The sequence below is a fragment of the Rhagoletis pomonella genome, unplaced genomic scaffold, assembly GCF_013731165.1.
Source record: "Rhagoletis pomonella isolate Grant_MI unplaced genomic scaffold, Rhpom_1.0 Rhpom_scaffold_00006, whole genome shotgun sequence".
Taxonomy (NCBI): domain Eukaryota; kingdom Metazoa; phylum Arthropoda; class Insecta; order Diptera; family Tephritidae; genus Rhagoletis; species Rhagoletis pomonella.
This window is the reverse complement of record NW_023458560.1, coordinates 43,031,123-43,057,917: the sequence shown is the minus strand read 5'-3', so window position 1 is coordinate 43,057,917 and position 26,795 is coordinate 43,031,123. Positions and strand designations below refer to the sequence as shown.

The 26,795-nt window shown below is 32.7% G+C and overlaps 4 protein-coding genes across 4 annotated transcripts in view; all 4 read right to left on the bottom strand.

Annotated features, from left to right (window-relative positions):
- Window positions 1-545: 545 nt before the first annotated feature.
- LOC118741920 (apolipoprotein D-like) lies at window positions 546-6,120 on the bottom strand. The gene is made up of 6 exons (XM_036473894.1): window positions 6,098-6,120; window positions 4,616-4,724; window positions 4,398-4,528; window positions 4,087-4,166; window positions 3,054-3,155; window positions 546-999 (listed from the first exon to the last, which is right to left on the bottom strand). The coding sequence occupies exons 1-6, from the start codon at window positions 6,118-6,120 to the stop codon at window positions 632-634; spliced, it is 813 nt and encodes a 270-aa protein (XP_036329787.1). The 3' UTR covers window positions 546-631.
- Window positions 6,121-7,793: 1,673 nt separating this feature from the next.
- LOC118741690 (apolipoprotein D-like) lies at window positions 7,794-13,557 on the bottom strand. Its single transcript, XM_036473664.1, has 6 exons — window positions 13,426-13,557; window positions 13,215-13,329; window positions 10,595-10,725; window positions 10,439-10,518; window positions 10,016-10,111; window positions 7,794-8,080 (listed from the first exon to the last, which is right to left on the bottom strand). Exons 1-6 carry the CDS (start codon window positions 13,446-13,448, stop codon window positions 7,950-7,952), a joined length of 576 nt encoding a protein of 191 aa, XP_036329557.1. The 5' UTR covers window positions 13,449-13,557; the 3' UTR covers window positions 7,794-7,949.
- Window positions 13,558-17,015: 3,458 nt separating this feature from the next.
- LOC118741689 (apolipoprotein D-like) lies at window positions 17,016-23,431 on the bottom strand. The gene is made up of 6 exons (XM_036473662.1): window positions 23,115-23,431; window positions 21,198-21,306; window positions 20,990-21,120; window positions 20,679-20,758; window positions 19,646-19,747; window positions 17,016-17,593 (listed from the first exon to the last, which is right to left on the bottom strand). The coding sequence occupies exons 1-6, from the start codon at window positions 23,135-23,137 to the stop codon at window positions 17,226-17,228; spliced, it is 813 nt and encodes a 270-aa protein (XP_036329555.1). The 5' UTR covers window positions 23,138-23,431; the 3' UTR covers window positions 17,016-17,225.
- Window positions 23,432-25,256: 1,825 nt separating this feature from the next.
- The window catches only part of LOC118741691 (apolipoprotein D-like), an 11,586-nt gene continuing 10,047 nt past the window's right edge, over window positions 25,257-26,795 (bottom strand). Inside the window, exon 6 of the mRNA XM_036473665.1 lies at window positions 25,257-25,541. Coding sequence (XP_036329558.1) covers window positions 25,411-25,541 — 131 coding nt within the window. The 3' untranslated portion in view covers window positions 25,257-25,410. The remainder of the gene's footprint in view (window positions 25,542-26,795) is intronic.

Here is a 26,795-nt window from a genome sequence, read left to right as displayed (position 1 = left end):
CGACTAGCATCAGTTGGCCTTCACCATAATATTTTCGAAGACACATTTTTTCCTTCATAATCCGAGCTTAAGTATATGTTATCAGTCGAGCCACAGTTTCGAACAAACTAGTTTTGTCTAAGCGAAACTATTTCTACCTACACTCTATAGTACAAACTGGTATGGCCTGGGTCAAAGTGATCTGGCTTATGTCCGCGCGCAGCCTAGACTTAACTGTTATTTCCTATCGGGCATATGCCAGACCTGTTTGGTCCAGGCTATACCGGTTTATCCAATACAGCGTAGGCAGTACTAGTTTAATCTATACAAAATTAGTTTTCCCGAAATCGTGTTTCACCAAACATTCGTCTTCGCACAAAGACAACTAAAAATAGGCAGATTCAGTTGTGCATAAATTCGAAAAACGACTTCAAAAATTATGTTTTTGTTTTATTAAACGATACTTAACACTACTAAATACAATCTAAATAATACTCTTTTTACTTAGTGCAATAAAATATCAACCTCAAGAAGGCGTAAAAAGGCTCGTGATAAAAGTATTTGTATAAAAATTCAAAAAACTCATTTAAGCCAAAGCAAAGAACCACGACACCATGTCGACGATGCGCTGCCAAATGCGCCTAAACAACTCTCATGCCATTTCAATAACATTGGCCGCCGTCTCCGATGTGGTATCCAATTCATCTATGTCAGCTGGAGTGGGACTTTGGGTGCTTGTGGCCGTAGCAATTATGGGCTTTGAGACGAAAATAACATCGTCGGCTGCATCCGCTTGGTTGTTGGTGGTTTTGTTGATTTTATTAGCATTGTTGTTGGTGTTAGAGTTATCACCTCCAAAATGTATATTCACGCCATAACTGGGATACACCTCTGGGCAATTTTCTTGATCGGCGATCAGTAGGAACGATTGTTGTAAATTATTGTCATCCATGATTTTCTTAGCTGTACTCACAGCTTCAGGTGAAGGCTTTCGTTCGCGGGTCATTATCCAAAGTAGTTCTGAAAGTGAAAAGTATTTGCATATCTGATTAAAAGTATCGTAATATTTAGAAAGAATAGTTAATTTAGTAGAGTTATGAGCAAATAAAAAGCACTTAAAAAAGCATTGGCCACTAAATTAAGCAGTGGCTGGCAGTGCGCGCTACCATTATTCTGCAGGGCCTGAGTTCAAGCCCAATTCAACCCAACAGCAGAATACAAAAAAACAAAATATTTTTTTCTGATAGCGATCGGCCCCTCGGCAGGCAATGTCAAACATCCGAGTGTATTCTGCCATGAAAAACAACTGCTCATAAAAACACAATCATCTTTTGTTCTAAAAATTAATGAACACTTAAAAAAATGTTTCCGAAAATTTTTATTATTTTTTTCAAAAGTAAACTAGCTTATTTTGGAACGGCAAATTCGGATACAAAGCCCAGCCTTTTATCTTTGACAAAATTATTTTTTACACAATTAATTAGCGGAAAAAACGGCAAATTCATGGGTATATGCGGCATTTCTTTCATTATGTTGTTTCGCTAAGTTTATATACATTTATGTATGTAGATTAGGGTGTTCAAAAAAAGTAAAGCCGGAATTTTAATTAAATAATAGTTTTGGTAGAAATGGTATAGAATTCTTGAAAATTAAAACTTTTTGGGCAGAACACCTTGTTTCTATTTATTGAAGAGACTTCAGATAACAATATCTAATGGTTTATTTAAGCATTTTTTGTTACTAACTATTTTTATAAGACCCCCAAAAGCCACAAAAAATGCAATAAAAAATCGTTAGCATTAAAAAATAGTAAAATAAACAATTGAGTACTATTACTGGTAGTCTTCTGAAGAGAAGTAGAGTTTTCCGATCAAAAAATTATGATTTTCAAGAATTTTATGCCATTTTTGCGAAAAGTAGTTTTCCCCTCATATAAAATGCATGGACAATTTTGCGCGCTTTGAGCGACCTCTAAATATTTTTTGATTTAAAAATAAAAAAACACAAAACTTTACTATTTCCCATGCATTTTTTTACCACCCTAATGGTCATATATATTGGAAAAAGCTACCTTTCAAATCATCACAACCTCTATCCACTTTTTATCGCGTCCTCTTGAAAGAGTATTCTTAAGAACTTCGTTTCTAAAAATTGTTGCATGCTCGGCATAACTTCTGAATTGATTTCATTTAAAAAGTACGATTCGTATGCTTTCTACTGTACAAACAATCGAATGGCGTGCATGTACAGAAAAGGGAATGCGGAAGAGTTACCAAATGCGACGGATCGCCGCGTTATCATCACTTTGTATCAATTACAATGGCACATACATATGGATATGTATACACATGAGTATGTAGATATGTGAGTCGGCTCAAACCATTCGTGTTTACGTATGTATATATATTTGTATTACAGTACCTGTACGTATGAGAACATGATTTGCGTATGGCTCAAATTAATTATGGCACGCTTTAATTTATGTATTTGCGACGAGCATAATTGTTTTATGGATTGCATAATAATTTTGTTTTTCAGCACCATAATTAGAGCGATTAACGGATTTGATGCCTTTTGTCTAAACAGGTATTGTTATTTTTCTTTGTTTGAATGGACTGTGTATCCGAAATTTTTCTAAAAATATTAACTTATTAGGATGGCACCCCTCTATGTTGACATGTTTTTTTCCCCGAACGCACTTGTTTGTACAAATTTCTGTAAAATTTTGAAATCGGACTTCCACCTAGAATATGCTAAATTTCTATAAAAAGTTAATGAATGATGAACAAACAAAAGGAAAGCTGTATTTACTGAGGATCGAAAGGGTAACGTTATCATAATATATATAGAAACGCCTTAATTTCTCTTCGTTCAAAATCCATTTTTTGTAACTCCTACACTATGAAATTAGTTACAGTATTCAATAAAATACAGGGTTTTAAATGAATTTGGAGCAAACGAACTAAATTTTTTAGTGAGGATTTTCATCACTCCATTAAGGAACATAAATGCTAGATAGGGCCTTTCTATATTAAGGTAACGATATGTATTTTTTTTTTATTTTATCAACTTACTTGTGTGCGCAAATGCGGTGATGTTTGTACAACTGTAGACCACACTGTATGACTTGTAATCAGTTCCAAGTACGATGTAGTTTGGTATATCAACGGAATTGGCTACAAATACAATCAAAAATCAGGTGTTAAAGTCAAATTGAAATATTAATGCTTTTATAAGTTTCACAAGTCTAAATATGTGTACATAAGTCCGTACCACCTTATAAGAAAACAAAAAAAAAACAGTTCTACGTACACCTCTAAATCAAAAATATTTTTGCAAATAAACATTTTTTCCCAAACCTAGAGGTTGCCTTTTTACATTTTTCGGTGACAAATAAATTCAGCAATAAAAATAGTTTTAAATAGTTTTACTTGAATTATCAAACTACTTCTTTAGCAAAAGTTTAATGACTGAGATATGCTGGGACAGTACTAGAACAAAGGCGACCCCCAAGTTAAGCCAAAACAAAAATAATTTAAAACTGCCTTCGTATTAGGGCTGCCAGGTATCGAAATACTTTATTGATAAAAGTTTAATGATTTTTGGCGAGTTTTAATTAAGTAACATTAGGGTGGTACGTCAGCGCGTTTAGGACTGAGATATGGAGGGTAAGCACAAGAGCGGAACAAACAATTTTTTCTAGTGACCAGAAACCCGCATATTATACTTTAACATCCGACCGTACCTATCGAAGATATAATGAAAAATGTTGAAACACGATCAAAAAAATTGGCCCAAAAAAAACGATCTGAATTGCCTTGAAAAAGTACTTTAGACTAAGGCGTACTTTTTATGGTACGATCTAATGCACAATAAATCATTAGATATTTTATATGCAACGATAACAGTAACCAAATTTTTGACAAAATCAAGAGTAATATTCTTATATGTAACCAAAGAGGCATAGCGTTTGAAAATGTAAATATCTTAAAAGGAACAAAAAAAAAACATTTGTGCCCAACTACTTATTTATTAACCAATTTTGTAAATTTTGCCTTTCTTTTATAACCTCGTTCTCACGTTACCTAAATTATGAAAAATACTTACGAAATTTGCTGAAGAGCACATTTATTTGCGATGGAGCAAGCATACGGGCAACACCTGTGGTATTTGTTATGTGACCGGTGCTAAAATATTAAAATGAAATCAACTTTTATTAAAAGAACATTTGAAAAAAGAGAATAAATCGTAAAATACTAATCGCAATTGAAGATCATTTTCGTAACATTTTGCTAATTATATAAGTAAAAACCATCTTTACAAAAAATACTATTTTTTAAAAGCCTCTACCATTATTTTTCAATTTTTTGAACCTTACATTCCAAAACTTTTAAACAAAATCAGGTTCTCATACTCACATTGTATTAATCGATGTATTCAACACACCAATTGTGTTGTTGCCTTTATTGCTGTAACGCGCAGACATGCAACGTTTAGCGATTTCAAAGATATGCGGATATTTGGCATATTCATACCAGGTGCCCATGTACTGGAAAAAATAATTTTTTTTTGAAATTATTTCTTGTTTTTTATTTGAAGATATGCATGTATGTATGTATGCATGTAATTTACTTACAGCATCAGCATTAAAATCTGTGGGCACTTTCACCGCTGGACAACTGCGCGGAAATGGTACTTGTGCCACTGCCAGTTGGGCGATTAACAGCATAAATGCTGCGCCGAAACTAAAAATATTAAGACTAATAAGTAAAAGATATGCATTTAGATATATTTAAGAATTCGCATTCAATCAAGATGTGTTACACATCCAAAACTATTCAGCGCCCGTGTGGTCGCCGTCCGGCTACAAAGACAAAGCCTTGGGCATCCGAAAACCCTCCAGCTTGCCACAGAGCCCTCGTCTAGGAACGTCAGAAGGCATCTAAACAAACTCACAGACGAAGTCCAGAGGTTCATAAGACAACGTCCGAACTCGACTTACACAACCTCCCGACCTGTGAATGCTGTTTTGAGAACACAGCCACCTGACGTAGACGAGGCAGAGCTTCATGAACCTCGGAAGACTCGGGAGACTCGCATCATTATAGCTCTACTATGCTCTGGCTACTGCAGCAGGCTGAACTCCAATCTTAGTAGGATAAATGCACATGTGACCAATAAGTGCCCGGCATGCAGAGAGTCACCTCACGACTCCACACACGCCCCTCTTCCTAAGGACAGATCCAGTTGGATGGCATACTTCGTGAGACTCAACTAACAGGCTTCGTATGGTTCCTGTCAGTTGACTCTCACGACAACTATTGAGGGATAAACCGATCTAGGCAGGGCTAAGTGGCCCCTGTAATAACAACAACTAGGATTTATACGATTTTATTATTCTTTAAATTGACATATAAATAAATATAAAAAAATACCAGTAATTCATTTATGCAACAAACCTTGATTGTTATTTTGGTATTTAATAAACACTGTAACTCCTTTGGTATATCCAATAACTTTGTTCGGGTAGTCCTACGTACAAAATACTTTGTGGTTGGTCAGACCATAATATATGGTTAAGCACATTTCATGTCACCAGTAGTCGGGAAAAGTATTGGCACAGTGAAATTTTCGTAATACATATATGCTAAGTTTTTTATTCTAATTTAATTTCGATAATTTTTTATAAAAATATAATTCATTTTACACTAAAAAACATAACCATAAAATCTCAAACTTTTTGCAAAACTCAGGAAAATTCAATAAATTTTGCACACTTATTTGCAAGTTTCTATTCAGATCTTTTAGAAAAAATTCTAAGTATGCAGTTTTATAGTCCATTCAATTTTAGTATGACAAAAAGCAAGTTTAAAATTGCTAGAAAATCGCGTTGATTTTAGGTAACTTTTTTCAGAGTGTCCCATAAATGATACCTATTGCACCTAACCTTCTCAAACCTAATATAACTATAAAATAAATTTCGGGATTCAGTTCACCTTCTGACGATTTTCTGCTGTATGGATTCCTCTCTGCCTTTTAGCATACATTCTAAAAGGTCATGCATTTTGATTCCTAACACTTTTTAAGAACTTGTTGGATAAGTGACTTTTTAAATTACCTTAGTTGGAACTTGATATGCATTTTGTTCACTTATTTCAATCTTTCTTCCAATTTTTTTTAGTACTCTTCGTTTTATTTCACTTTGAGATGCACGAAAACAAGGCCGGTTGACTTATGTATGATATTTGTTTGAGCCTTTAATTTTCATTAATCTTTTCGCTTATTACACTATTTTTTTTTTTCACTGTAAAAACGATGTTCCTTGGATTAAAACAATTTTTTTTTTACATCTACTCCTAATTGCGTCAAAATAATACAATAAACAGTTCCGTAACTAGCCTGGCTAATTAGGTTTTAGAATTGAAAAGTTGAACGCGCCACTGCCGGAAATCAACTGAAAGCTCCTCATGCGACTTGCGCATAATTTATAGCCACATTCAATAAAGAGCAATAGCAACAACATCAATGTGCCTTAAATGTCTAGCCGCGTAACGCCAATGGAATTGATTATTTGATTAAATACATAATCAAATAAAACGAAAATGATTAATAAAAAAAAAATCTATGTATTTATTATAAACAATTTGTAAAGAACCGATGGCTATCAATGCATCTCGTTTTACAAATTTCTATTGTATAAGTACCAGCGTAAATATGTAAATATATTCATACTTATTACGGACGTATGTTTGTCTAAAGTTTTCCAGCTGATATTTCCATAGCCGAAATGATTGTCAGTGCAATCACTTTTACTATAAACAAACTTCAAAGGAATACTACTCGTTATGCTACCCCATTGACCCATTCACAGATTGAATAATTATTTTCGACATTAATAATGAATTCACAGTTAAATAAGTGATAAAAATCAATTACGTGACATTCTGACACGTGATATGGCTAATCAGAAAAATAAGACACAGAGCAAAAGGAAAACATTTTTGCACAGAGCGCTTTAAGTTCCAATGGGTTTTAAGAGTCTAAGTAAAATTTTCAATATTTTGTCAGTGCAGTTTAAAAATTATAACATCCATTTGGTAGCATTGCAAACTATAAGGCTTAGATTACAACTTGACGGTTTGATTTTGGGTTTAGAATATTCACAGAAGCCTATCCCAGTCTGAACTTTGTTAACATTTTCTGAAAGTATACCCATTCAGTAATAAAAACACTCGAAGGATTTGTAAAAGTTGGCTAAAGTTTTTACTTTACGGCCTACGAAATTTTTCATGTCCCGGCCTAAGTAGTTTTCAAAAAAGTGGAAAAATTGTTAAAATAAATACCTGAGCGAAATTAAATGTTAAAATGTATCTATGTAGTAAAATTTCATTTTCTAAATTCCGTTTTTAATGAAAAACTTATTGTGGAAAAGCAACAATAATTTGAAAAAATTGTAGAAGTGATAGCTATTTCGGAAATCACCACATTTCCTCATCAGACTTCTTTCAGTAGGATTAGAACTGACGATCCCACTGAATTCTTATTGAAATAACTAAAAAATAACAAAACTATAGTTTTTATTAAAATAACTTAAAAAAAGGTGTTGCTTTATTTAAAAAAAAAAAAGTTATTGGTAGAAGTTTTCCAGGTTCGGTAGATTTTTTTCAAGTGAATGGTACATTTTTTTTTTGTCAATGGCAACCCTGTCTGTGATAACAAAGAATTTTGCATCGGTTTATTTAATTTAAAGTTTCGAAATATTAAATTATGAATTCGAATGGATTCGAATGTCCTCCGTTATAAAAAATAGAGTTTTTGCAAAGCTTTTTTCAAGTATATTTACACTATATTTTATAGTCAACAATATTTACACATTTATCTACAGATTTTTACTAAGCCAACATGTTTTTCTTAGTCCGAGTCTCATTTTCATATTCGAAATATGCCAAATTTGTATCGCTTCAAATTATTTATTCGCAATCCAATTGATCGGTTATTTCCAAGGGACTCAATGGCAAATTTTGCGCGACAATTGCATCTTCTGCCTTTTTAACGACTGCTGGAGATGGAATGCGATCGCGTGTAAGGATCCAGACAACCTCTGTAAAAAAATGAAAATCAAAGTTTTACGACTTAAAATAATATTCATTTAATCATTACTCCACCAATACAATGACTACTTGAAACTACCTTTAAATTAAAAAACTATACAAATGTCATATCGAGCCCTAACCGCCAAAATAACGTAAGCGACATTTTTTTCGAAATTTTCTTTTTGATGCAGAAATATTCCTAGAGCATCTAGATGCATTTGTGCATCAAAAAGAAAATTTTGAAAAAAATGTCGCTTACGTTATTCTGGCGCTTAGGGCTCGATATGTATCCTCAAGTAAGACTTTGTTTATTTCTAAATATAGCAATATTTATGCCAAGACAATAATTATATGTAGGTATGTATTATATGTATCTATGCAATGCTAGAATATGCGTTGTAAAAAGCGTTTGCATACATATTTAATTGCATAAGTGTGTATGTACACTAGGGTGGCACAAAAATGCACGCGAAAAAGTGAACTCCGAATTTTAATGCTCTCAACCCCTAGGATTGTTCCGTATCTAGAAAAAGTATACCTTTGTTTTTTATTTCGAAATCACTACAATATTTAACAAATTGCCACTAAAGCGATTTAAGCGGTTTTGCAAAAACATCGACGATATGTACATGCTTAGTTCGCAGTAGAAAAAAAAGTGAAATCTTTCTGCAACACAAGTTTGTCATTTATAAGGAATTGACATATTTTAAGTGCAGAGCTGATTATCACAGCCATGCGATTTCGATGGAATTTACTAAAGCTATGCATGTTTCTTTTTTGTTCTTTCATGTGTCAGAAAAATGGGCTCAATCCATGACATCTAACATACATAAGTACGAGTATATATGTACATTACTAGTTGGTCTGACTGCTATAAACACAAAAACTGAAAGCCATACGTGATATTTAACGGCTCAGACTGAATATAGGTACACTAAGTTCTATAGGTAGGATAGATAAGGCAAGGGTTAGGATTCGTTGTAAATTGCCTATTGTAGGCCCTGCAGCTGGCTTCACCGAATAGGGTGAATAAACCGCAGATACTAAGTACGTCTACCATCTCTACACCACCCTTACATCCATCATCAACCTATTTTGTATCTCTTTGATAACTCGAAGCCAAAGAGTAGGATCGCATACGTAATATATTCTCCCTGTCAAAGATGCCGCTATACAACTGTGATTATACATATGTACCTCTGTCAATCGCATCTGAAAGAAGTGGCTATGAAATTAACAGTCAGACTCACAGTGCCAGTGCTGTGGGGGACTAGATACTTCGCTACACCGATGGATCCAAAATAGACTACCGTGAGAGAGTGGATCTACTCTGAAGAAGTCGGTCCCGGTTCCCAATTTTAAGCGTTCGAAAAATGAAAAATGGAATTCACCATATTGTCTAAGTCAATAACATTCTATATTACCTGCGTTTCTGGACATACAAACATCGAAGGCAATGAGAAAGCTAATGAATTGACGAAGGCATGAGCATATTTAAATCTAAATCAGAAGTGATGTAACTGACATAGCCTCTTCGGATACTCGAAAGTGAAATTACAAGGGATCAAGGAGTCTCAATTTGACTAAAGAATGACGAACAAATGGATCCTGCTAAATTCAATAAATGACGCCGAATAGTAGCAACCATCGTAGGCATTGAAATATTAACTAAACACAAAATACACTGTGAAAAGAGTTTAGTTATGTCGACTAAAATGTTTTTCCCAAAACATGATTTGGTTGTAGTTATAATATTTGGCTATAGTTGCCAAATCATGTGTTGAGAGGAATATAGAAAGGTACATACATAGCAGCACATTCCTTGAAAGCTGTTGCGTCCTATTGCCTTTAACTTATTAATTACTGTTGCTTCTTCATATTGTTTTCTGAGCAACGAAAGATCAGAAATGTATACCTATGCTCGTAAAACATAATCGACTTACTTGTATGTGCAATTCCCAAGTTTGTGCAGCTGTAAACGACGGCATAAGTAGTATAATCGGTAGATAAAACCCAATAAGGAGAATCACCGGAAAGAGCTGGAATGAGTACAAAAAGACGTAGGAAACAGTTAGAGAGTCTGTCATATTTCTTATTCTCTTTTTCAAATAAGTAGCATCATCAATTAGTAGTAAAAAAAACATAATGTCGGATTTGCACTGGGCATTGAATAACAAAAATTGCAATGATGAATTACTACTAGGCATTAGATACGCGCCATTTAAGAAATGTTATAAAAAATGAATTTAATCCGCAACTTTGTCATTATTTCTTTGTCGTTTAAAGCACAGTGGAAATCCGGTATAATGGCAATTCGACATTATTATTGTCGCATTTAGACTTCTACAAATAATATTTATACTCACCGGCTAAGCCATTGAAGCGAACGGAGAGTTTGCCAGGTCCTTCGACTGTTGCGATTCCTTCAATTGATTGCCTTACATTTCTTTGGAAAAGAAGTGCAACCAAACAATTAAGAACACTTAAGTGAAGAAGAACTGAAAACAGCTGAATTAACTCACAGTTTTGTAGTTTGTGTGTTGAGCACCGAAACCTGGTCGCCAGCTAAAGCACCATACTGAGCTTGGATACATCTACCGCCGGCTTCAAAGATGAAAGGATATTTGGCATATTCATTCCAAAGACCCAGGTACTGCAAAAAAAAACAATTTATTAATTTAGAATAATTTATGGATAAGACCATAAATATATAAAAGAAAAATCAATCCGGGGTCTTTATTAGAGCAACAGAAACCAAATCAATACTTTTTAGAATGTTGACTGCCTGCCCGTCTGTGAATTGCACCGAATGCCGAAAATATTTTTGTAGAAGGTTGCCACCTGTTTAAACTTTTTAATTTAATTTATTTGCTACGGTATATTAAAAATTGCAATACGGGTACTGAACTAAATAAATTTAGCAAAGTTAGCTGCCCAAAATATTTTTGAGGAGCGTTGCCACCTGTTTAAAGTTTAATATTGCAATACAGGTATCAAATTAAAGGGGTTTAAGGAAATTTACGGTCGAAAATATTTTTGAAGCGAGCTGCCACCTATTTGAAAAATCGATAAAGTAAGCTAAATATTATAATACGGATGTTCAATGAAATCTTTCATTAGCAAATCATATCTTCAACTAGCAAATACCCCGCGTGCCTTGCAGCGCCTACAAAATATTTTTTTTTTACTCCCTCTCTCAACATTAAAAACTATTAGTTAATATCATAGTAAAAGTATGCAGATTTTGTCAACAGTAATACTTTTAAAATATCAAAATTATAGCTTAATAAATATATTCATTGTAGGAAAGGAAAAATACGTATTTGACACAAAAATTTAATTTATAGTCGAAAAATTAAAAAATTCAAATATTTAAAAAAATGTGGCAACTCCAAGAAAAATTTCTTACTTTATTGCCTATATAGAAGGAAGATGAAAAATAGGTTTTTGGAAAAAAAATGTCTTATATATTCAAAGAATTAAGACAGTGTGGCAACCCTGACGGAATTACAGGAAATACCTTTAAAGTGTCACACTTTTTCTTTATTAACTATAAAGGAGTAGAAAACAAGGGTATTTGCAAAAATATTTAGTATTTACCCAAAGTTAAAACATTTAAAAATAAACAATATGGCAACGCCAAAACAACAAAAAATTCTGCTTTGTTAGTTATATAAGAGGAAGGTGGAAATAAATGTTTTTGTAAAAAGTTTAATATTCAAAAACTAAGTGAATTGGATTTTCAACGTGGCAACCCAAGGAACATTATCGGAAATGCTTCCAACTATCAAGTTTTTATTGACATTATAGGAGGAAGATGAAAAATATGTATGTATGAATTAAAAAAAAATGTATATGAAGTCCTTTAAATATTTTGCGTGGCATCCCTTTTTACAAACATTTGTTAAATTCATTTCCCCCTACTCTCCCCAATTGCCACCTTAACCGTCTGTGGACGCGCTCTTACTTTAACTCTTCCTTAATTACCCTGCTCTTGAACTCTCACTTCATACGTGCATAGCTATGTATATGTACATTAGGGTGGTACATATAAGGAGTAAAGTAAATTTTTAAATCAGATGTCCTAATCCTCAACCCCTAAGTCAATGCCGTTGTAGTCGAAGATATCACATATACATTTTAGTACCGATTGGAGACGGTTAAGGCCTGTCGCACAGGGCGAAAAGCTCAGATTCCTCGATGGAGACTCAAAAAATTAAAATTATTTTTTTTTTTTTTTCATCAAATAGATTTATACATATGTATGTTATATCTTCGACTATGGTAGTATCGATTTTGGGTATTAGATGAAAAAAAAAAATTATTTTAATTTTTTGTGTCTCTATAGAGGAATCTGTGATATGCCCCTTGTGCGACACGCCTTAACCCTCTAATAGGCAAATTTTTGTATGAGTTAAAAAATTCAGGAATGGGTGATTTTAGGACGAGAAATCCAAAAACGATGTTCCATTTCCTGCAGGGGAGAAAAACCAAGACCATCTGGAGACGGGCCCGCCGATATACTTTGACGTATTTTCAGCTTTCTCTTACACAATGTTGACCTACGAACCGGCAATCCCGTCTGCAGACGGTCAAAAATGCAAACTGGGTTTTTATATGTCGGCAAGCCGGTCTGTAGACGGTCTGTGTTCGAAAGCAATTTTTTCCATTTCGAATGGTGACATAATTATAAAACTTATATCAAAATACTGTGCTTTTAACTACGAAACCCACTGAATTTTTTTGTATCAAAAAATTTTTCAAAAGAAAAAATATCTTTAATTACGAAATTACTTAATAGCAAGAAATAATTAATTTTAACCGAGTCTTTCATAATCTGTGATTCAACTGCCGATTAAAATAAAACGGATCAACATAACGGATCGTTGCAAAGGTACGCTTTTTTTCTAAAGATCGTGCTTTTCGAATATAGAATGCACTAAATACGTGTTTAGTTAACGACCGTCTGGAGGCGGTTCAGCCTACTAGAGGGTTAATCGTCTCCAATCGGGGCCGAAATTTATATGTGATATCTGTGATCGTGTTATTACCGATTAAAAGGTGAGATTGAAGAAAAATCATCAATTGATTTTAAGGACCACCCTAATGCACGTATTATTTCTTTATGCGAGCACTACTTACTTTAGATGCATCAAAGTCTTGCACCGTGGTGATAGTGCGGGGGCAACGGCCCAAATTGAAAACTTGACTGGCCACCATTTGGGTGGATGCTAGCAAAATGGCTGACAAGCAGGCGCTAGAAGGATAAAAATTTATAAAAAAAAATTTAAATATTTAAAATAACAACAACCAGTTATTTATGTGCTTCATCTTAAATATTTGTGAAACTTACAGGTTCAATTGTTGCTTCTGCATCTTGATTCGGATCTAGTTTTAACTTTGTGTATTTTTTAAAAACAAAACTCAACCGGTCTTTAAGAACTCACTAAGAACTTCCAACGAATTCAGCGTGCCAAGTAGCAATGGTGGCGATCGGGTGAGTCGCGGTTTTATAGCAAAGCGTCGTAACCGGTTTTGTGTTTTTTTGTTTCGCCGGTAATTATACGCCACATACTAAATAAAAAAAGATATATCTACATATGTACGTATACTCACTCATACTGGCTCGCGAACAATTGCTTTATCTAAAGCTTAGTGTAATGTCAATATTTACAAGCATATCTGTGATCATTTTGTCGCTTACTTTTGTTTTGATATTAGTTACATACTTATTACAAGTTATTGTCGCTTTGTCGCATTTTCACAGTTCAATATTAATTTTTAACACTTATGTAGCAAGAGGGCTAATTAGTCGGAAGCATACCTGTAGGAAAACCGTAATGTAATTTCGGGGTGGCATGATGGTAATTTCGAAATCGGCATGTTTGGCATGCGTTACCAGCTCCCCATGCGAAGTGCTTGGATGTGGTCTAGCTTGCAACTAGTTGAAAATTATCTAAATTGGTTTATATTTTTCGAAGTTTATTTTTAATATTTTCAAGGCTTAAAGTCGATTCTTTGGCTAATTTCAACTATTAATTATTTAAAATCCATATGTACTTCAATACCTGAATTTAGTATTGGTACCCATGAAAATAATGCTGCTTTTGAAAACTTGGTTTTTCGAAGCTACACTTAGATTAGCTTCAGGTTAGCATTTCGTTAGAAAGCCACCTAATGTTTGCTTTCCGTTTTGTAGGCAAAGTTTTCCGGACATTTTTTATTTGTTTAATTTGGGTTTTACATTTTTTTGTTTGTTTTATTTAGAAAATAATATCCAAAGCAACAAAATTTTATGGATTTCTTTCTTGGCTTGTTTTCGAGGCTTTTCTAGTTTATTAGAAATTCTTCGTCACTTTGTGGTTTTATTCGGGGCAGTCATGGATTTTTATGGGCTTCATTATTTTCTCATGATTTTTCAAACATTTTCATTATTTTTATTCTCAATTATTACTCGATAGTGTTCGGAACTTTTTCAGGGTTTTATATCATTTGCTCAAGATTTTTCTGGTTTTTCAAAAAATTCCTTGTCTCTCCGTATATATTCGTGTCATTAATTTATTACTTGGGTGATCGTTTTTTTCTCAGATTTAAAAACAAAACTTTGAGATTTCCCTTATTTGAGTTATTTTTGGGGCTTCGTTATTTGTTGAGATTTTTTCAATACATACAATAAAAATTTGTTTCTAAACATGAGATTTTTCTGACTTGTTCGATATTTTCCCAGTCTGGTTTGGGTGAGCGTAATTTTTAAGATTTTAACCCTAAACTATGTGATTTCCCTATTTTTTTAAGATTTTTCGTGGTTTGTTTTTTTTTTTGGTATTTGTGGAAATATGTTCGAAAAACCGCGAAATTTTTGTTTTGGTTTTATGGTCAAGTCTTGTGATTTTTTCGAGATTAAGTTTTTTATTCGAAAAGTTTTGAGATTTTTTTTCGAGTTATTCGAACTGTAAAATTTTTTTAGGTTATCATTATTTACCACAGTTTTTCACTACCCTTCGACACTTTCTTTTAAATTTTTCTTTTGCGAATTTTCGAAAGTTCTTCTGGAGTTTGTAAGACTTTCCTCGGGCAACCTCAAAATTTTGCTGGTTTATTCAACATTTTTTCTCGACTTGCCGTGTTTGTTCGGAACTTTTACCGATTTTTGGAGCTTGACAGGAATTTGCAAGCATTTAGATTTTAACTTTTCGTTCCATGTATTCATATACATAAACACATATGTAGGAAATAATAATAATAATATATAAAATGATAAGAAAATAAAAAAAAATAATCTTGCTCGATCTATCATTTACTAAAACTTTTTGCTTACAAAATAATTGTTAATGGAAATCTTTCCTATAGGGGCCGCTGTTTTAGGGTTCGTCATTACGTATGAGTAACTTGTGAGAAGAAACAAGTTAACAGCCTTATCAAAGAGGGGGTTATGCATACAAAAATATAAAAGATTTAACACCTGTTTCCTCATCGTAGTTTATTTTGAATACATCCAAATGCATTCGTGTTCCATAATATTAGGCAATATTTGTTTAGGAAAGTAAATTAGACTGCTGCCTTACAAGTGTCAAATAGATAAGGTAACAAACAAATGTTCTTTTAATTACTTCCATTTGTAAATTATTCCAATTGCTAAAAAAAAAATTAATAAAAATTAAATAAAGCAACTATTGCACGTAATTATACGTTGTTTCGATCTGAAGTAGTAGATTATGACACTATCAAAAACGTTATTTCGGAGCTTGTGTTTTCGAATACTAATCAATTTCTTGCAGCATAATCCCTGTGTAGTTATATGTATGGGGCGAAATTCCTCAAGTGTAACATTTTTTGTCAGTATTTTGTTCCAATTCCACCACGTTATTGCTATGGTTGCTGGTAACCAATGTGTAAAAGAATTTTTTTACTGCGGTTTTTTGTCGAAAAAAAAGGTAAATCTTTTTAAAAATGCAGACATTTTCTTTATTGAAAATTGTTTGCAAAACAAAATTTAACAAAAAATTCGAATTCCAGCAAAAAGTAAACTTTTTGATATATAAAGTTTTAAATTTTTTGAAAATCTGACCCCGTATCCCTTATAGCGCCTGTAATATAAGTTTGCACCAAAAAAGTTATATATCGTTTCAATAAGAGCAAACGGCGGATCACGTCCATATTTTTACTTTTTTAGTTGTTTACATACAATAAATAAAAATGATTTTTTACCACAGGTCCAATTTCGAACTTCGAAGGCCAACATCTCGCTTTCGGAGGCTAATATTTGGTCCCGTGCCCATCTCTAGTTTTGACCTAATGAAAACCAAGCACAACATATATTTTTTTTTAGGCTATTACTAAGCGGCTAATGGTAAGCAGTGCGCGCTTCCACTCTACGTCGCAGGGGTTCGAGCCCTGGTCAAAGCAACATCTCAAAAAAATTTAGAAAAAAGGTTTTTTCTTAACAGCGGTCGCCCCTCTGTAGGCAATGGCAAACCTCCGAGTGTATTTCTGCCATGAAAAACTGCTTCTCATAAAAATACAATCGCCGTTCGGAGTCGGCGTAAAACTGTAGGTCCCTCCGCTTTGTGTGACAACATAAAGGCGCACGCCACAAATCGGAGGAGAAGCTCGGCAAAACACTAACATATGTGTAAGCGCCAATCTATCTATTATAATTTATTCAAATTCGATGAACACACAGCTTCTCCAGTACAACTGCATTAAAAGTATTTCTTTTATGTATGTAGGTGCCAGCGAAAAATATAAAAGGCGCCCATAAGAGCGGCCAAAGAAATAACAAATTCGAAATTTTCTAGCAAAAATATTTTAGACTCAGGAGTGAACGGCACACTTTTTTTCCTTGTAAGGTGTCCGGTTAAATGTACACACGTCTTTGGAAAACTTAGATGCCCATTTAGCCCTAAAGATAGCTTCATTATGCAATACTTCTAAAAACAGCTCTTTGAAAAATTATGCTTTTTATTTAATCAGGTACTTAAAACTACTTAATACAATCTAAATAATACTCGCATAAAAACTTAGTGAAATAAAAGCCGTTAAAAGGCTCGTGATAAAAGTATTTGTATAAAAATTCGAAAAACTCATTTAAGCCAAAGCAAAGAACCACGACACCATGTCGACGATGCGCTGCCAAATGCGCCTAAACAACTCTCATGCCATTTCAATAACATTGGCCGCCGTCTCCGATGTGGTATCCAATTCATCTATGTCAGCTGGAGTGGGACTTTGGGTGCTTGTGGCCGTAGCAATTATGGGCTTTGAGACGAAAATAACATCGTCGGCTGCATCCGCTTGGTTGTTGGTGGTTTTGTTGATTTTATTAGCATTGTTGTTGGTGTTAGAGTTATCACCTCCAAAATGTATATTCACGCCATAACTGGGATACACCTCTGGGCAATTTTCTTGATCGGCGATCAGTAGGAACGATTGTTGTAAATTATTGTCATCCATGATTTTCTTAGCTGTACTCACAGCTTCAGGTGAAGGCTTTCGTTCGCGGGTCATTATCCAAAGTAGTTCTGAAAGTGAAAAGTATTTGCATATCTGATTAAAAGTATCGTAATATTTAGAAAGAATAGTTAATTTAGTAGAGTTATGAGCAAATAAAAAGCACTTAAAAAAGCATTGGCCACTAAATTAAGCAGTGGCTGGCAGTGCGCGCTACCATTATTCTGCAGGGCCTGAGTTCAAGCCCAATTCAACCCAACAGCAGAATACAAAAAAACAAAATATTTTTTTCTGATAGCGATCGGCCCCTCGGCAGGCAATGTCAAACATCCGAGTGTATTCTGCCATGAAAAACAACTGCTCATAAAAACACAATCATCTTTTGTTCTAAAAATTAATGAACACTTAAAAAAATGTTTCCGAAAATTTTTATTATTTTTTTCAAAAGTAAACTAGCTTATTTTGGAACGGCAAATTCGGATACAAAGCCCAGCCTTTTATCTTTGACAAAATTATTTTTTACACAATTAATTAGCGGAAAAACGGCAAATTCATGGGTATATGCGGCATTTCTTTCATTATGTTGTTTCGCTAAGTTTATATACATTTATGTATGTAGATTAGGGTGTTCAAAAAAAGTAAAGCCGGAATTTTAATTAAATAATAGTTTTGGTAGAAATGGTATAGAATTCTTGAAAATTAAAACTTTTTGGGCAGAACACCTTGTTTCTATTTATTGAAGAGACTTCAGATAACAATATCTAATGGTTTATTTAAGCATTTTTTGTTACTAACTATTTTTATAAGACCCCCAAAAGCCACAAAAAATGCAATAAAAAATCGTTAGCATTAAAAAATAGTAAAATAAACAATTGAGTACTATTACTGGTAGTCTTCTGAAGAGAAGTAGAGTTTTCCGATCAAAAAATTATGATTTTCAAGAATTTTGTGCCATATTTGCGAAAAGTAGTTTTCCCCTCATATAAAATGCATGGACAATTTTGCGCGCTTTGAGCGACCTCTAAATATTTTTTGATTTAAAAATAAAAAAACACAAAACTTTACTATTTCCCATGCATTTTTTTACCACCCTAATGGTCATATATATTGGAAAAAGCTACCTTTCAAATCATCACAACCTCTATCCACTTTTTATCGCGTCCTCTTGAAAGAGTATTCTTAAGAACTTCGTTTCTAAAAATTGTTGCATGCTCGGCATAACTTCTGAATTGATTTCATTTAAAAAGTACGATTCGTATGCTTTCTACTGTACAAACAATCGAATGGCGTGCATGTACAGAAAAGGGAATGCGGAAGAGTTACCAAATGCGACGGATCGCCGCGTTATCATCACTTTGTATCAATTACAATGGCACATACATATGGATATGTATACACATGAGTATGTAGATATGTGAGTCGGCTCAAACCATTCGTGTTTACGTATGTATATATATTTGTATTACAGTACCTGTACGTATGAGAACATGATTTGCGTATGGCTCAAATTAATTATGGCACGCTTTAATTTATGTATTTGCGACGAGCATAATTGTTTTATGGATTGCATAATAATTTTGTTTTTCAGCACCATAATTAGAGCGATTAACGGATTTGATGCCTTTTGTCTAAACAGGTATTGTTATTTTTCTTTGTTTGAATGGACTGTGTATCCGAAATTTTTCTAAAAATATTAACTTATTAGGATGGCACCCCTCTATGTTGACATGTTTTTTTCCCCGAACGCACTTGTTTGTACAAATTTCTGTAAAATTTTGAAATCGGACTTCCACCTAGAATATGCTAAATTTCTATAAAAAGTTAATGAATGATGAACAAACAAAAGGAAAGCTGTATTTACTGAGGATCGAAAGGGTAACGTTATCATAATATATATAGAAACGCCTTAATTTCTCTTCGTTCAAAATCCATTTTTGTAACTCCTACACTATGAAATTAGTTACAGTATTCAATAAAATACAGGGTTTTAAATGAATTTGGAGCAAACGAACTAAATTTTTTAGTGAGGATTTTCATCACTCCATTAAGGAACATAAATGCTAGATAGGGCCTTTCTATATTAAGGTAACGATATGTATTTTTTTTTTATTTTATCAACTTACTTGTGTGCGCAAATGCGGTGATGTTTGTACAACTGTAGACCACACTGTATGACTTGTAATCAGTTCCAAGTACGATGTAGTTTGGTATATCAACGGAATTGGCTACAAATACAATCAAAAATCAGGTGTTAAAGTCAAATTGAAATATTAATGCTTTTATAAGTTTCACAAGTCTAAATATGTGTACATAAGTCCGTACCACCTTATAAGAAAACAAAAAAAAAACAGTTCTACGTACACCTCTAAATCAAAAATATTTTTGCAAATAAACATTTTTTCCCAAACCTAGAGGTTGCCTTTTTACATTTTTCGGTGACAAATAAATTCAGCAATAAAAATAGTTTTAAATAGTTTTACTTGAATTATCAAACTACTTCTTTAGCAAAAGTTTAATGACTGAGATATGCTGGGACAGTACTAGAACAAAGGCGACCCCCAAGTTAAGCCAAAACAAAAATAATTTAAAACTGCCTTCGTATTAGGGCTGCCAGGTATCGAAATACTTTATTGATAAAAGTTTAATGATTTTTGGCGAGTTTTAATTAAGTAACATTAGGGTGGTACGTCAGCGCGTTTAGGACTGAGATATGGAGGGTAAGCACAAGAGCGGAACAAACAATTTTTTCTAGTGACCAGAAACCCGCATATTATACTTTAACATCCGACCGTACCTATCGAAGATATAATGAAAAATGTTGAAACACGATCAAAAAAATTGGCCCAAAAAAAACGATCTGAATTGCCTTGAAAAAGTACTTTAGACTAAGGCGTACTTTTTATGGTACGATCTAATGCACAATAAATCATTAGATATTTTATATGCAACGATAACAGTAACCAAATTTTTGACAAAATCAAGAGTAATATTCTTATATGTAACCAAAGAGGCATAGCGTTTGAAAATGTAAATATCTTAAAAGGAACAAAAAAAAAACATTTGTGCCCAACTACTTATTTATTAACCAATTTTGTAAATTTTGCCTTTCTTTTATAACCTCGTTCTCACGTTACCTAAATTATGAAAAATACTTACGAAATTTGCTGAAGAGCACATTTATTTGCGATGGAGCAAGCATACGGGCAACACCTGTGGTATTTGTTATGTGACCGGTGCTAAAATATTAAAATGAAATCAACTTTTATTAAAAGAACATTTGAAAAAAGAGAATAAATCGTAAAATACTAATCGCAATTGAAGATCATTTTCGTAACATTTTGCTAATTATATAAGTAAAAACCATCTTTACAAAAAATACTATTTTTTAAAAGCCTCTACCATTATTTTTCAATTTTTTGAACCTTACATTCCAAAACTTTTAAACAAAATCAGGTTCTCATACTCACATTGTATTAATCGATGTATTCAACACACCAATTGTGTTGTTGCCTTTATTGCTGTAACGCGCAGACATGCAACGTTTAGCGATTTCAAAGATATGCGGATATTTGGCATATTCATACCAGGTACCCATGTACTGAAAAGATAAAAATTTTTTTGAAATTATCTCTTGTTTTACATGAGTGCATGTATGTATGCATATAATTTACTTACAGCATCAGCATTAAAATCCGTGGGCACTTTCACCTCTGGACAACTGCGCGGAAATGGTACTTGAGCCACTGCCAGTTGGGCGATTAACAGCAAACATGCTGCGTAGAAACTGTAAAAGAATGAATGTAATTACGTATCATAATTATTACAAAAATACATATTACAAATAATATATATGTTTTTATAAAGGTTAGGTTTATTTTTTACACACCTTTCCTTTTTCTTGTTTTAATAAAAGGACTAACCTTGAGCTATCATTGGAGGTCTAATATTCTTTTGCAATGAGTGTTGTTCATGTTGTTGTTGTTTCGGTTTAATTGCACCTCCAATGATAGCCTCAAGGTTAGTCCTTGTATTAAAAGAATAAAAAGGAAATATAGACCTTTCCTAAAAAGAAACCTAATGAGTAATAAAATTATAGTTAAAAAAACAACAACAACAGACTTTTAATACAATAAGAACTAAAAAGAAAAAAATTATTTATTGATTTAAAGATTCGTTAAATAAGGATATGAAGTCCCCTTACTTGATGTTATTTAACCTTTTAAACTAGCTTAAAATAGGATTGAAGTAATTGGCACGTAGTCATAGTCGAAATAAAGTCCACTGAAAAGTTAGTTGTAGAGTTAGCCTCCCATTTCGGTATTAGAATAGACAAGTGTCAAACGCCAAAAAGGTTGACCATATAGTCTCGATGCATAGCATGGCCGTATTTTAGAAGTGCTGCCGCGTTAGCAGAGTTTGTTAAAAGCGTAGCACAATTGCAAATCGCTGAACTACTTAACAAGAAGATTCAAATTTTATTAAACCTTAATTTTCTAGTATTTCTAGTATCTAGTATCTAGTATCTAGTATTTTCTAGTTATTGTTGGCAAGCTACGTTGATAAGGAGTAAAACCGCTTTAAAGGCAGGCTATATTTGTATAAGCCAAATTGGCACAAAGCGTCAAGAATTTCTTCCACAAAATATAAAGAAAACTGGAAGTTATTTCTACATACGCAAAATTAATTTTTTTAAGGCTTACGCAAACTAGCGATATGGTGGGAATAGAATATCTGTCATGAAGAACAGCAAATTGATCCGAAAATTACCAAAGGATATGGCAAGTTTAGAAAGAGTGAAGCACGCTATAACAAAAACTCGCTAATTACGGAAAATCATGATATCCTCCTTTGCCGAGTTTTATATAGAACTGAATCCATTCCTTACCGCGTTGCAAGATAAATCATAAAAATATACATTATTTAAATTTTGCAAAACTCATGAAAGTTCAATAAATTGGCATACAGATTTTCAAAATTTTCAATACAAATTTTTTTCGAGTATGCAGATCTGTAGCCCATTAAATTTTAGTACCCATAATTCAAGCTGCAAGGATTTACAACTGCGCGCGCGTTGATTTTTGAGAATTGTATTGGCCGATGGTGTTTTACATTTTTTCCATTAAAAGTACTTTCGAAATTGTAGAAAATTCATAAAAAAGTTGCCAAAAATCAACGGTAGGTCTCAGCTGTTTTGAACTTGAACTTTATTGAACTAAAATTTAATGGAATACAAAACTGCATACTCGAAAAAATTCTAAAAAAAAAATTGATTAAAAACTTGCAAATCTTTATGCAAATTTATTGAACTTTCCTGAGGTTTGCACAAATTTTAGAAATTATATTTTTATGTTTTTTATTATATTATGAACCATATTTTTTAGCGGAAAACAGTTTAAATAAAAGTTGTTGCATTCATTGCAAAAAAATTCTCTTTGCCAACACTTTTTCCGGCAATGTACATACAAGAAAGCTTTGTAGATTACCGCGAAAACTATATGGGTACTCATGGAAACGCGTAAATTCCTCATAACCCCAAAATATATTTCGAGTTCATACACTTTGAACGTATACGAATAGGGTTTTTTAACTTACCTAACTCGAAGCTGGAACTGCATATCTTTTATTGATTTAATCTTTTTCGACAAAAAACAAAATTCGCTATGGTTTTTGATTAACTATATTAAATTTTTCCTCGAAGATTTTAATTCACTTTCATATTATTTCACTTTCAGATGAACCTAAAAAGTGCCGGTGAGTTAGAATTTTTAATTTTTTATTTTAGTCTTTACTTTTTCAATAAAAAAACGATGCTCCTTGGATTAAAACAAAAATTTTTCACATCTACTCCTAGTTGCGTCAATACAAATACAATAAACAGTTCTGTAACTAGCCTGGTTAATTATGTTTTAGAATTGAATAGTTGAACGCGCCACTGCCGGATATCAACTGAAAGCTCCTCATGCGACTTGCGCATAATTTATAGCCCCATCCAATAAAGAGCAATAGCAACAACATCAATGTGCCTTAAATGTCTAGCCGCGTAACGTCAATAGAATTGATTATTTGATTAAATACATAATAAAATAAAACGAAAATGATTAATAAAAAAAATCTATGTATTTATTGTAAACAATTTGTAAAGAATCGATGGCTATCAATGCATCTCGTTTTACAAATTTCAATTGTATAAGTACAGCGTAAATATGTAAATATATTCATACTTATTACGGACTTATGTCTACGTTGGCATGCTGATGTTCCCATATCAGAAACGGTTGTCAGTACAATCACTTTTACTATAAACAAACTTCAAAGGAATACTACTCGTTATGCTACCCCATTGACCCATTCACAGATTGAATAATTATTTTCGACATTAATAATGAATTCACAGTTAAATAAGTGATAAAAATCAATTACGTGACATTCTGACACGTGATATGGCTAATCAGAAAAACGAAAAATCAGCAAAAATGGCTTAGCAAAATATTTGAATTTTTCTGTATGTACTTTGAAAAAGTTGAAAAAATTAGATTTTTTTTTAATCTTTTTTCAAATTCAATTAGCGGTTTGTCTCCGGCAAAAATAAGAGCAGAATCTGACTCTGCATTGATTTTTGTCAGAAATGAAAACCGATACCTGTTTCGTTTGATGTCATGAAAATCTATCGGATTTCGATTCGATTTTCCAACTAAGCAAACCCAATATTCGAATCACCTATTTGCTTATTAGGTAGTTTTTCTCTCACGATTGTACAAAAGAATGAAAGTTTGTGCTAAATACCGATCTCGCTTGTTTTTTTATTAGTTCCCGTTCAAACTGCTCTCAATACTTTTATTTTCTTTTGGTTCTTTTGTTGGAACGTTCATTTTGTTCTCGTGCAGAACTAAATCGAACGCTTTCTCGGTCCCTGATCCTTTGCCTACATATGTATGCTAAAATTTTGTGTTTCATAACGCGTCTGGACACAATAACCCAAAGTAATTTTACAAATGGCCGAACCGTACCCAGGAAATGAAGTATACGAGTTTGTGCTCTATTCTTGTGTTTTTTTTTTGTTTTCAGATTTAATTTTTTTAGATCTTGAAGGATTTAAATAGAAACGAGAGAGAATTCGTGTTACCTGAGACGGAACCGAAGCTTCAAAGAATGCAAGAGTCAGTTAACCACCCAATTCCGCCTAGGTCTGATCGCAACTCTTCCTGCAGCGACCTCATCATCATCAATAAGGGTTTAACAATGGTGCAATAATAATACTAATACTAATATTTGAAACACGCTTACATGTTGTGGCTGTAGCTGAGTGCAAGGAGATGCTTCCTACTTTTTGTTAGCTTTCAGGAGGGTCTGGCTTCGAATGCTATTAGACGGGAACATATAACTTTTGATTTTGCTTCGGTTTTTCTTAATTACGAAAAAGAATCTGTGAAGTGCAGAATAAAATGGTGTGCAAATGAAAAAATCTCCAAAAATATATAATTCCAGTGTGGAAAGACGGTATAGCTTTTTACGGCCGCCCTGGCTTGAAAGGCCTAAAAGCGTTTTGAACTGAGATCTTAAATGAAAATTAAAAAAAAAAAAAATTAAATCATATGCTCGTATGTTCACAAAGTAACCCAGCAGAAAAATGTGAAACTGATAATATAAAAATTAGTACCGCTTTATGAATAAAGTTTCTGTCCTTTTCGTGCGCAAGGGCGCTTGGTTATAAAGAAATAAAATATATGTAGCTCATTTCAACAAATACTTGTGATACATATTTTATTTTCAACAATATTTACAAAATTATTGACACACTTATGAACAGATATTTACTTGGTTAACAAGTGTTATGTTAAACCGATATCATTTTCATATTCGACATATGCCAAAACCGTATCGCTTCAAACTATTTGCAGTTCGATTGATCGGTTATTTCCAAGTAGCTCAATGACAAATTTTTCGCAGTAATTGCATCCTGTGCCACCTTAATAATTTCTGCAGATGGAGTACGATCGCGTGTAAGGATCCAAACAACCTCTGGAAAGTAAAAAAAAAATGTAAGCAAATATTACGATAGATTGGCAAAATATAGACTTTTATTATGGCGGTAGGAGTGCTTAATACACTTACATATGTATATACCTATTTACAAGTTTTTAATAATTATTATTTTATAAATATAATAATTATATTAATATAAAAAAGCAAAGATTTGGAAGAAAACCTTTCAAGGAATACATACATGTCGCTATCTAAAGTTGAAAAAGGCGCCAAGTCGACTATTTTTCGAAAATTACTTTAGTCTATCCTGAATAATATCAAAAAATGGACTTGACACCTTTTCACGTTTAGGTAACAATATATTTCATTTAGATAAACTTCCTAAAGTAAGCAAATTTTTTTTTAAAGCGGCGTTTCCATCTCTGTGTCAAAATTATTCAGACTTTCAAAGCTCATTAAAAAAAATACTACTCTTCTAGCTATTGTCCCATTAGCAAAATATTTACTTGAAATACTTATGAACATACATAGATACATATATGTTTATGCATGCAAGTATCTCTGCTCGCAGATTACATACTATATGCATTGGTTACATTTGTCTTTATAAATAGAGCCACAATTATGGCCATACAATAATAACATTTACAGTACTTCAGCTTTATGTAATGCTAGAATGTGCGTAGTAACAATTGTTTACATACTATAAATGCATGCACATTTATGTATTTATGTATGTACATAAATACGGTTAGTCATTTTTGTTAATAAAAAGTTCGCACTAATTACTCACAGCGTCACCTAGATTGTGTATTGTATTCATGCACTCATAAATAAATTCGTGTGCAGTTGCATTAGCGTAGTCCAAATATATTAAAATGCTTCATACGTTTTTAATGGAATTCTCTTTTAAACAATTACTGAAAAGGGCTCATATGTATATACATAAAAACATGTACATATGTACGTTTTTTAATAATACTTTATTTTACTTTATTTGAATTTATTTTTAATTTAGTACCTTCTCTGACTTGCTTTAATTTAGTTTATATGATATTTTTAAATATAAGTTGTGGTTGCTTTTATTTTATTTTATTTCAACTTTTTTTTATAATTTTATTACTCAATTATGTATTTTTTATTTTAATTCATTTTCCATTTTATTTTATTTTATTTATTTTATTTTATTTTATTTTATTTTATTTTATTTTATTTTATTTTATTTTATTTTATTTTATTTTATTTTATTTTATTTTATTTTATTTTATTTTATTTTATTTTATTTTATTT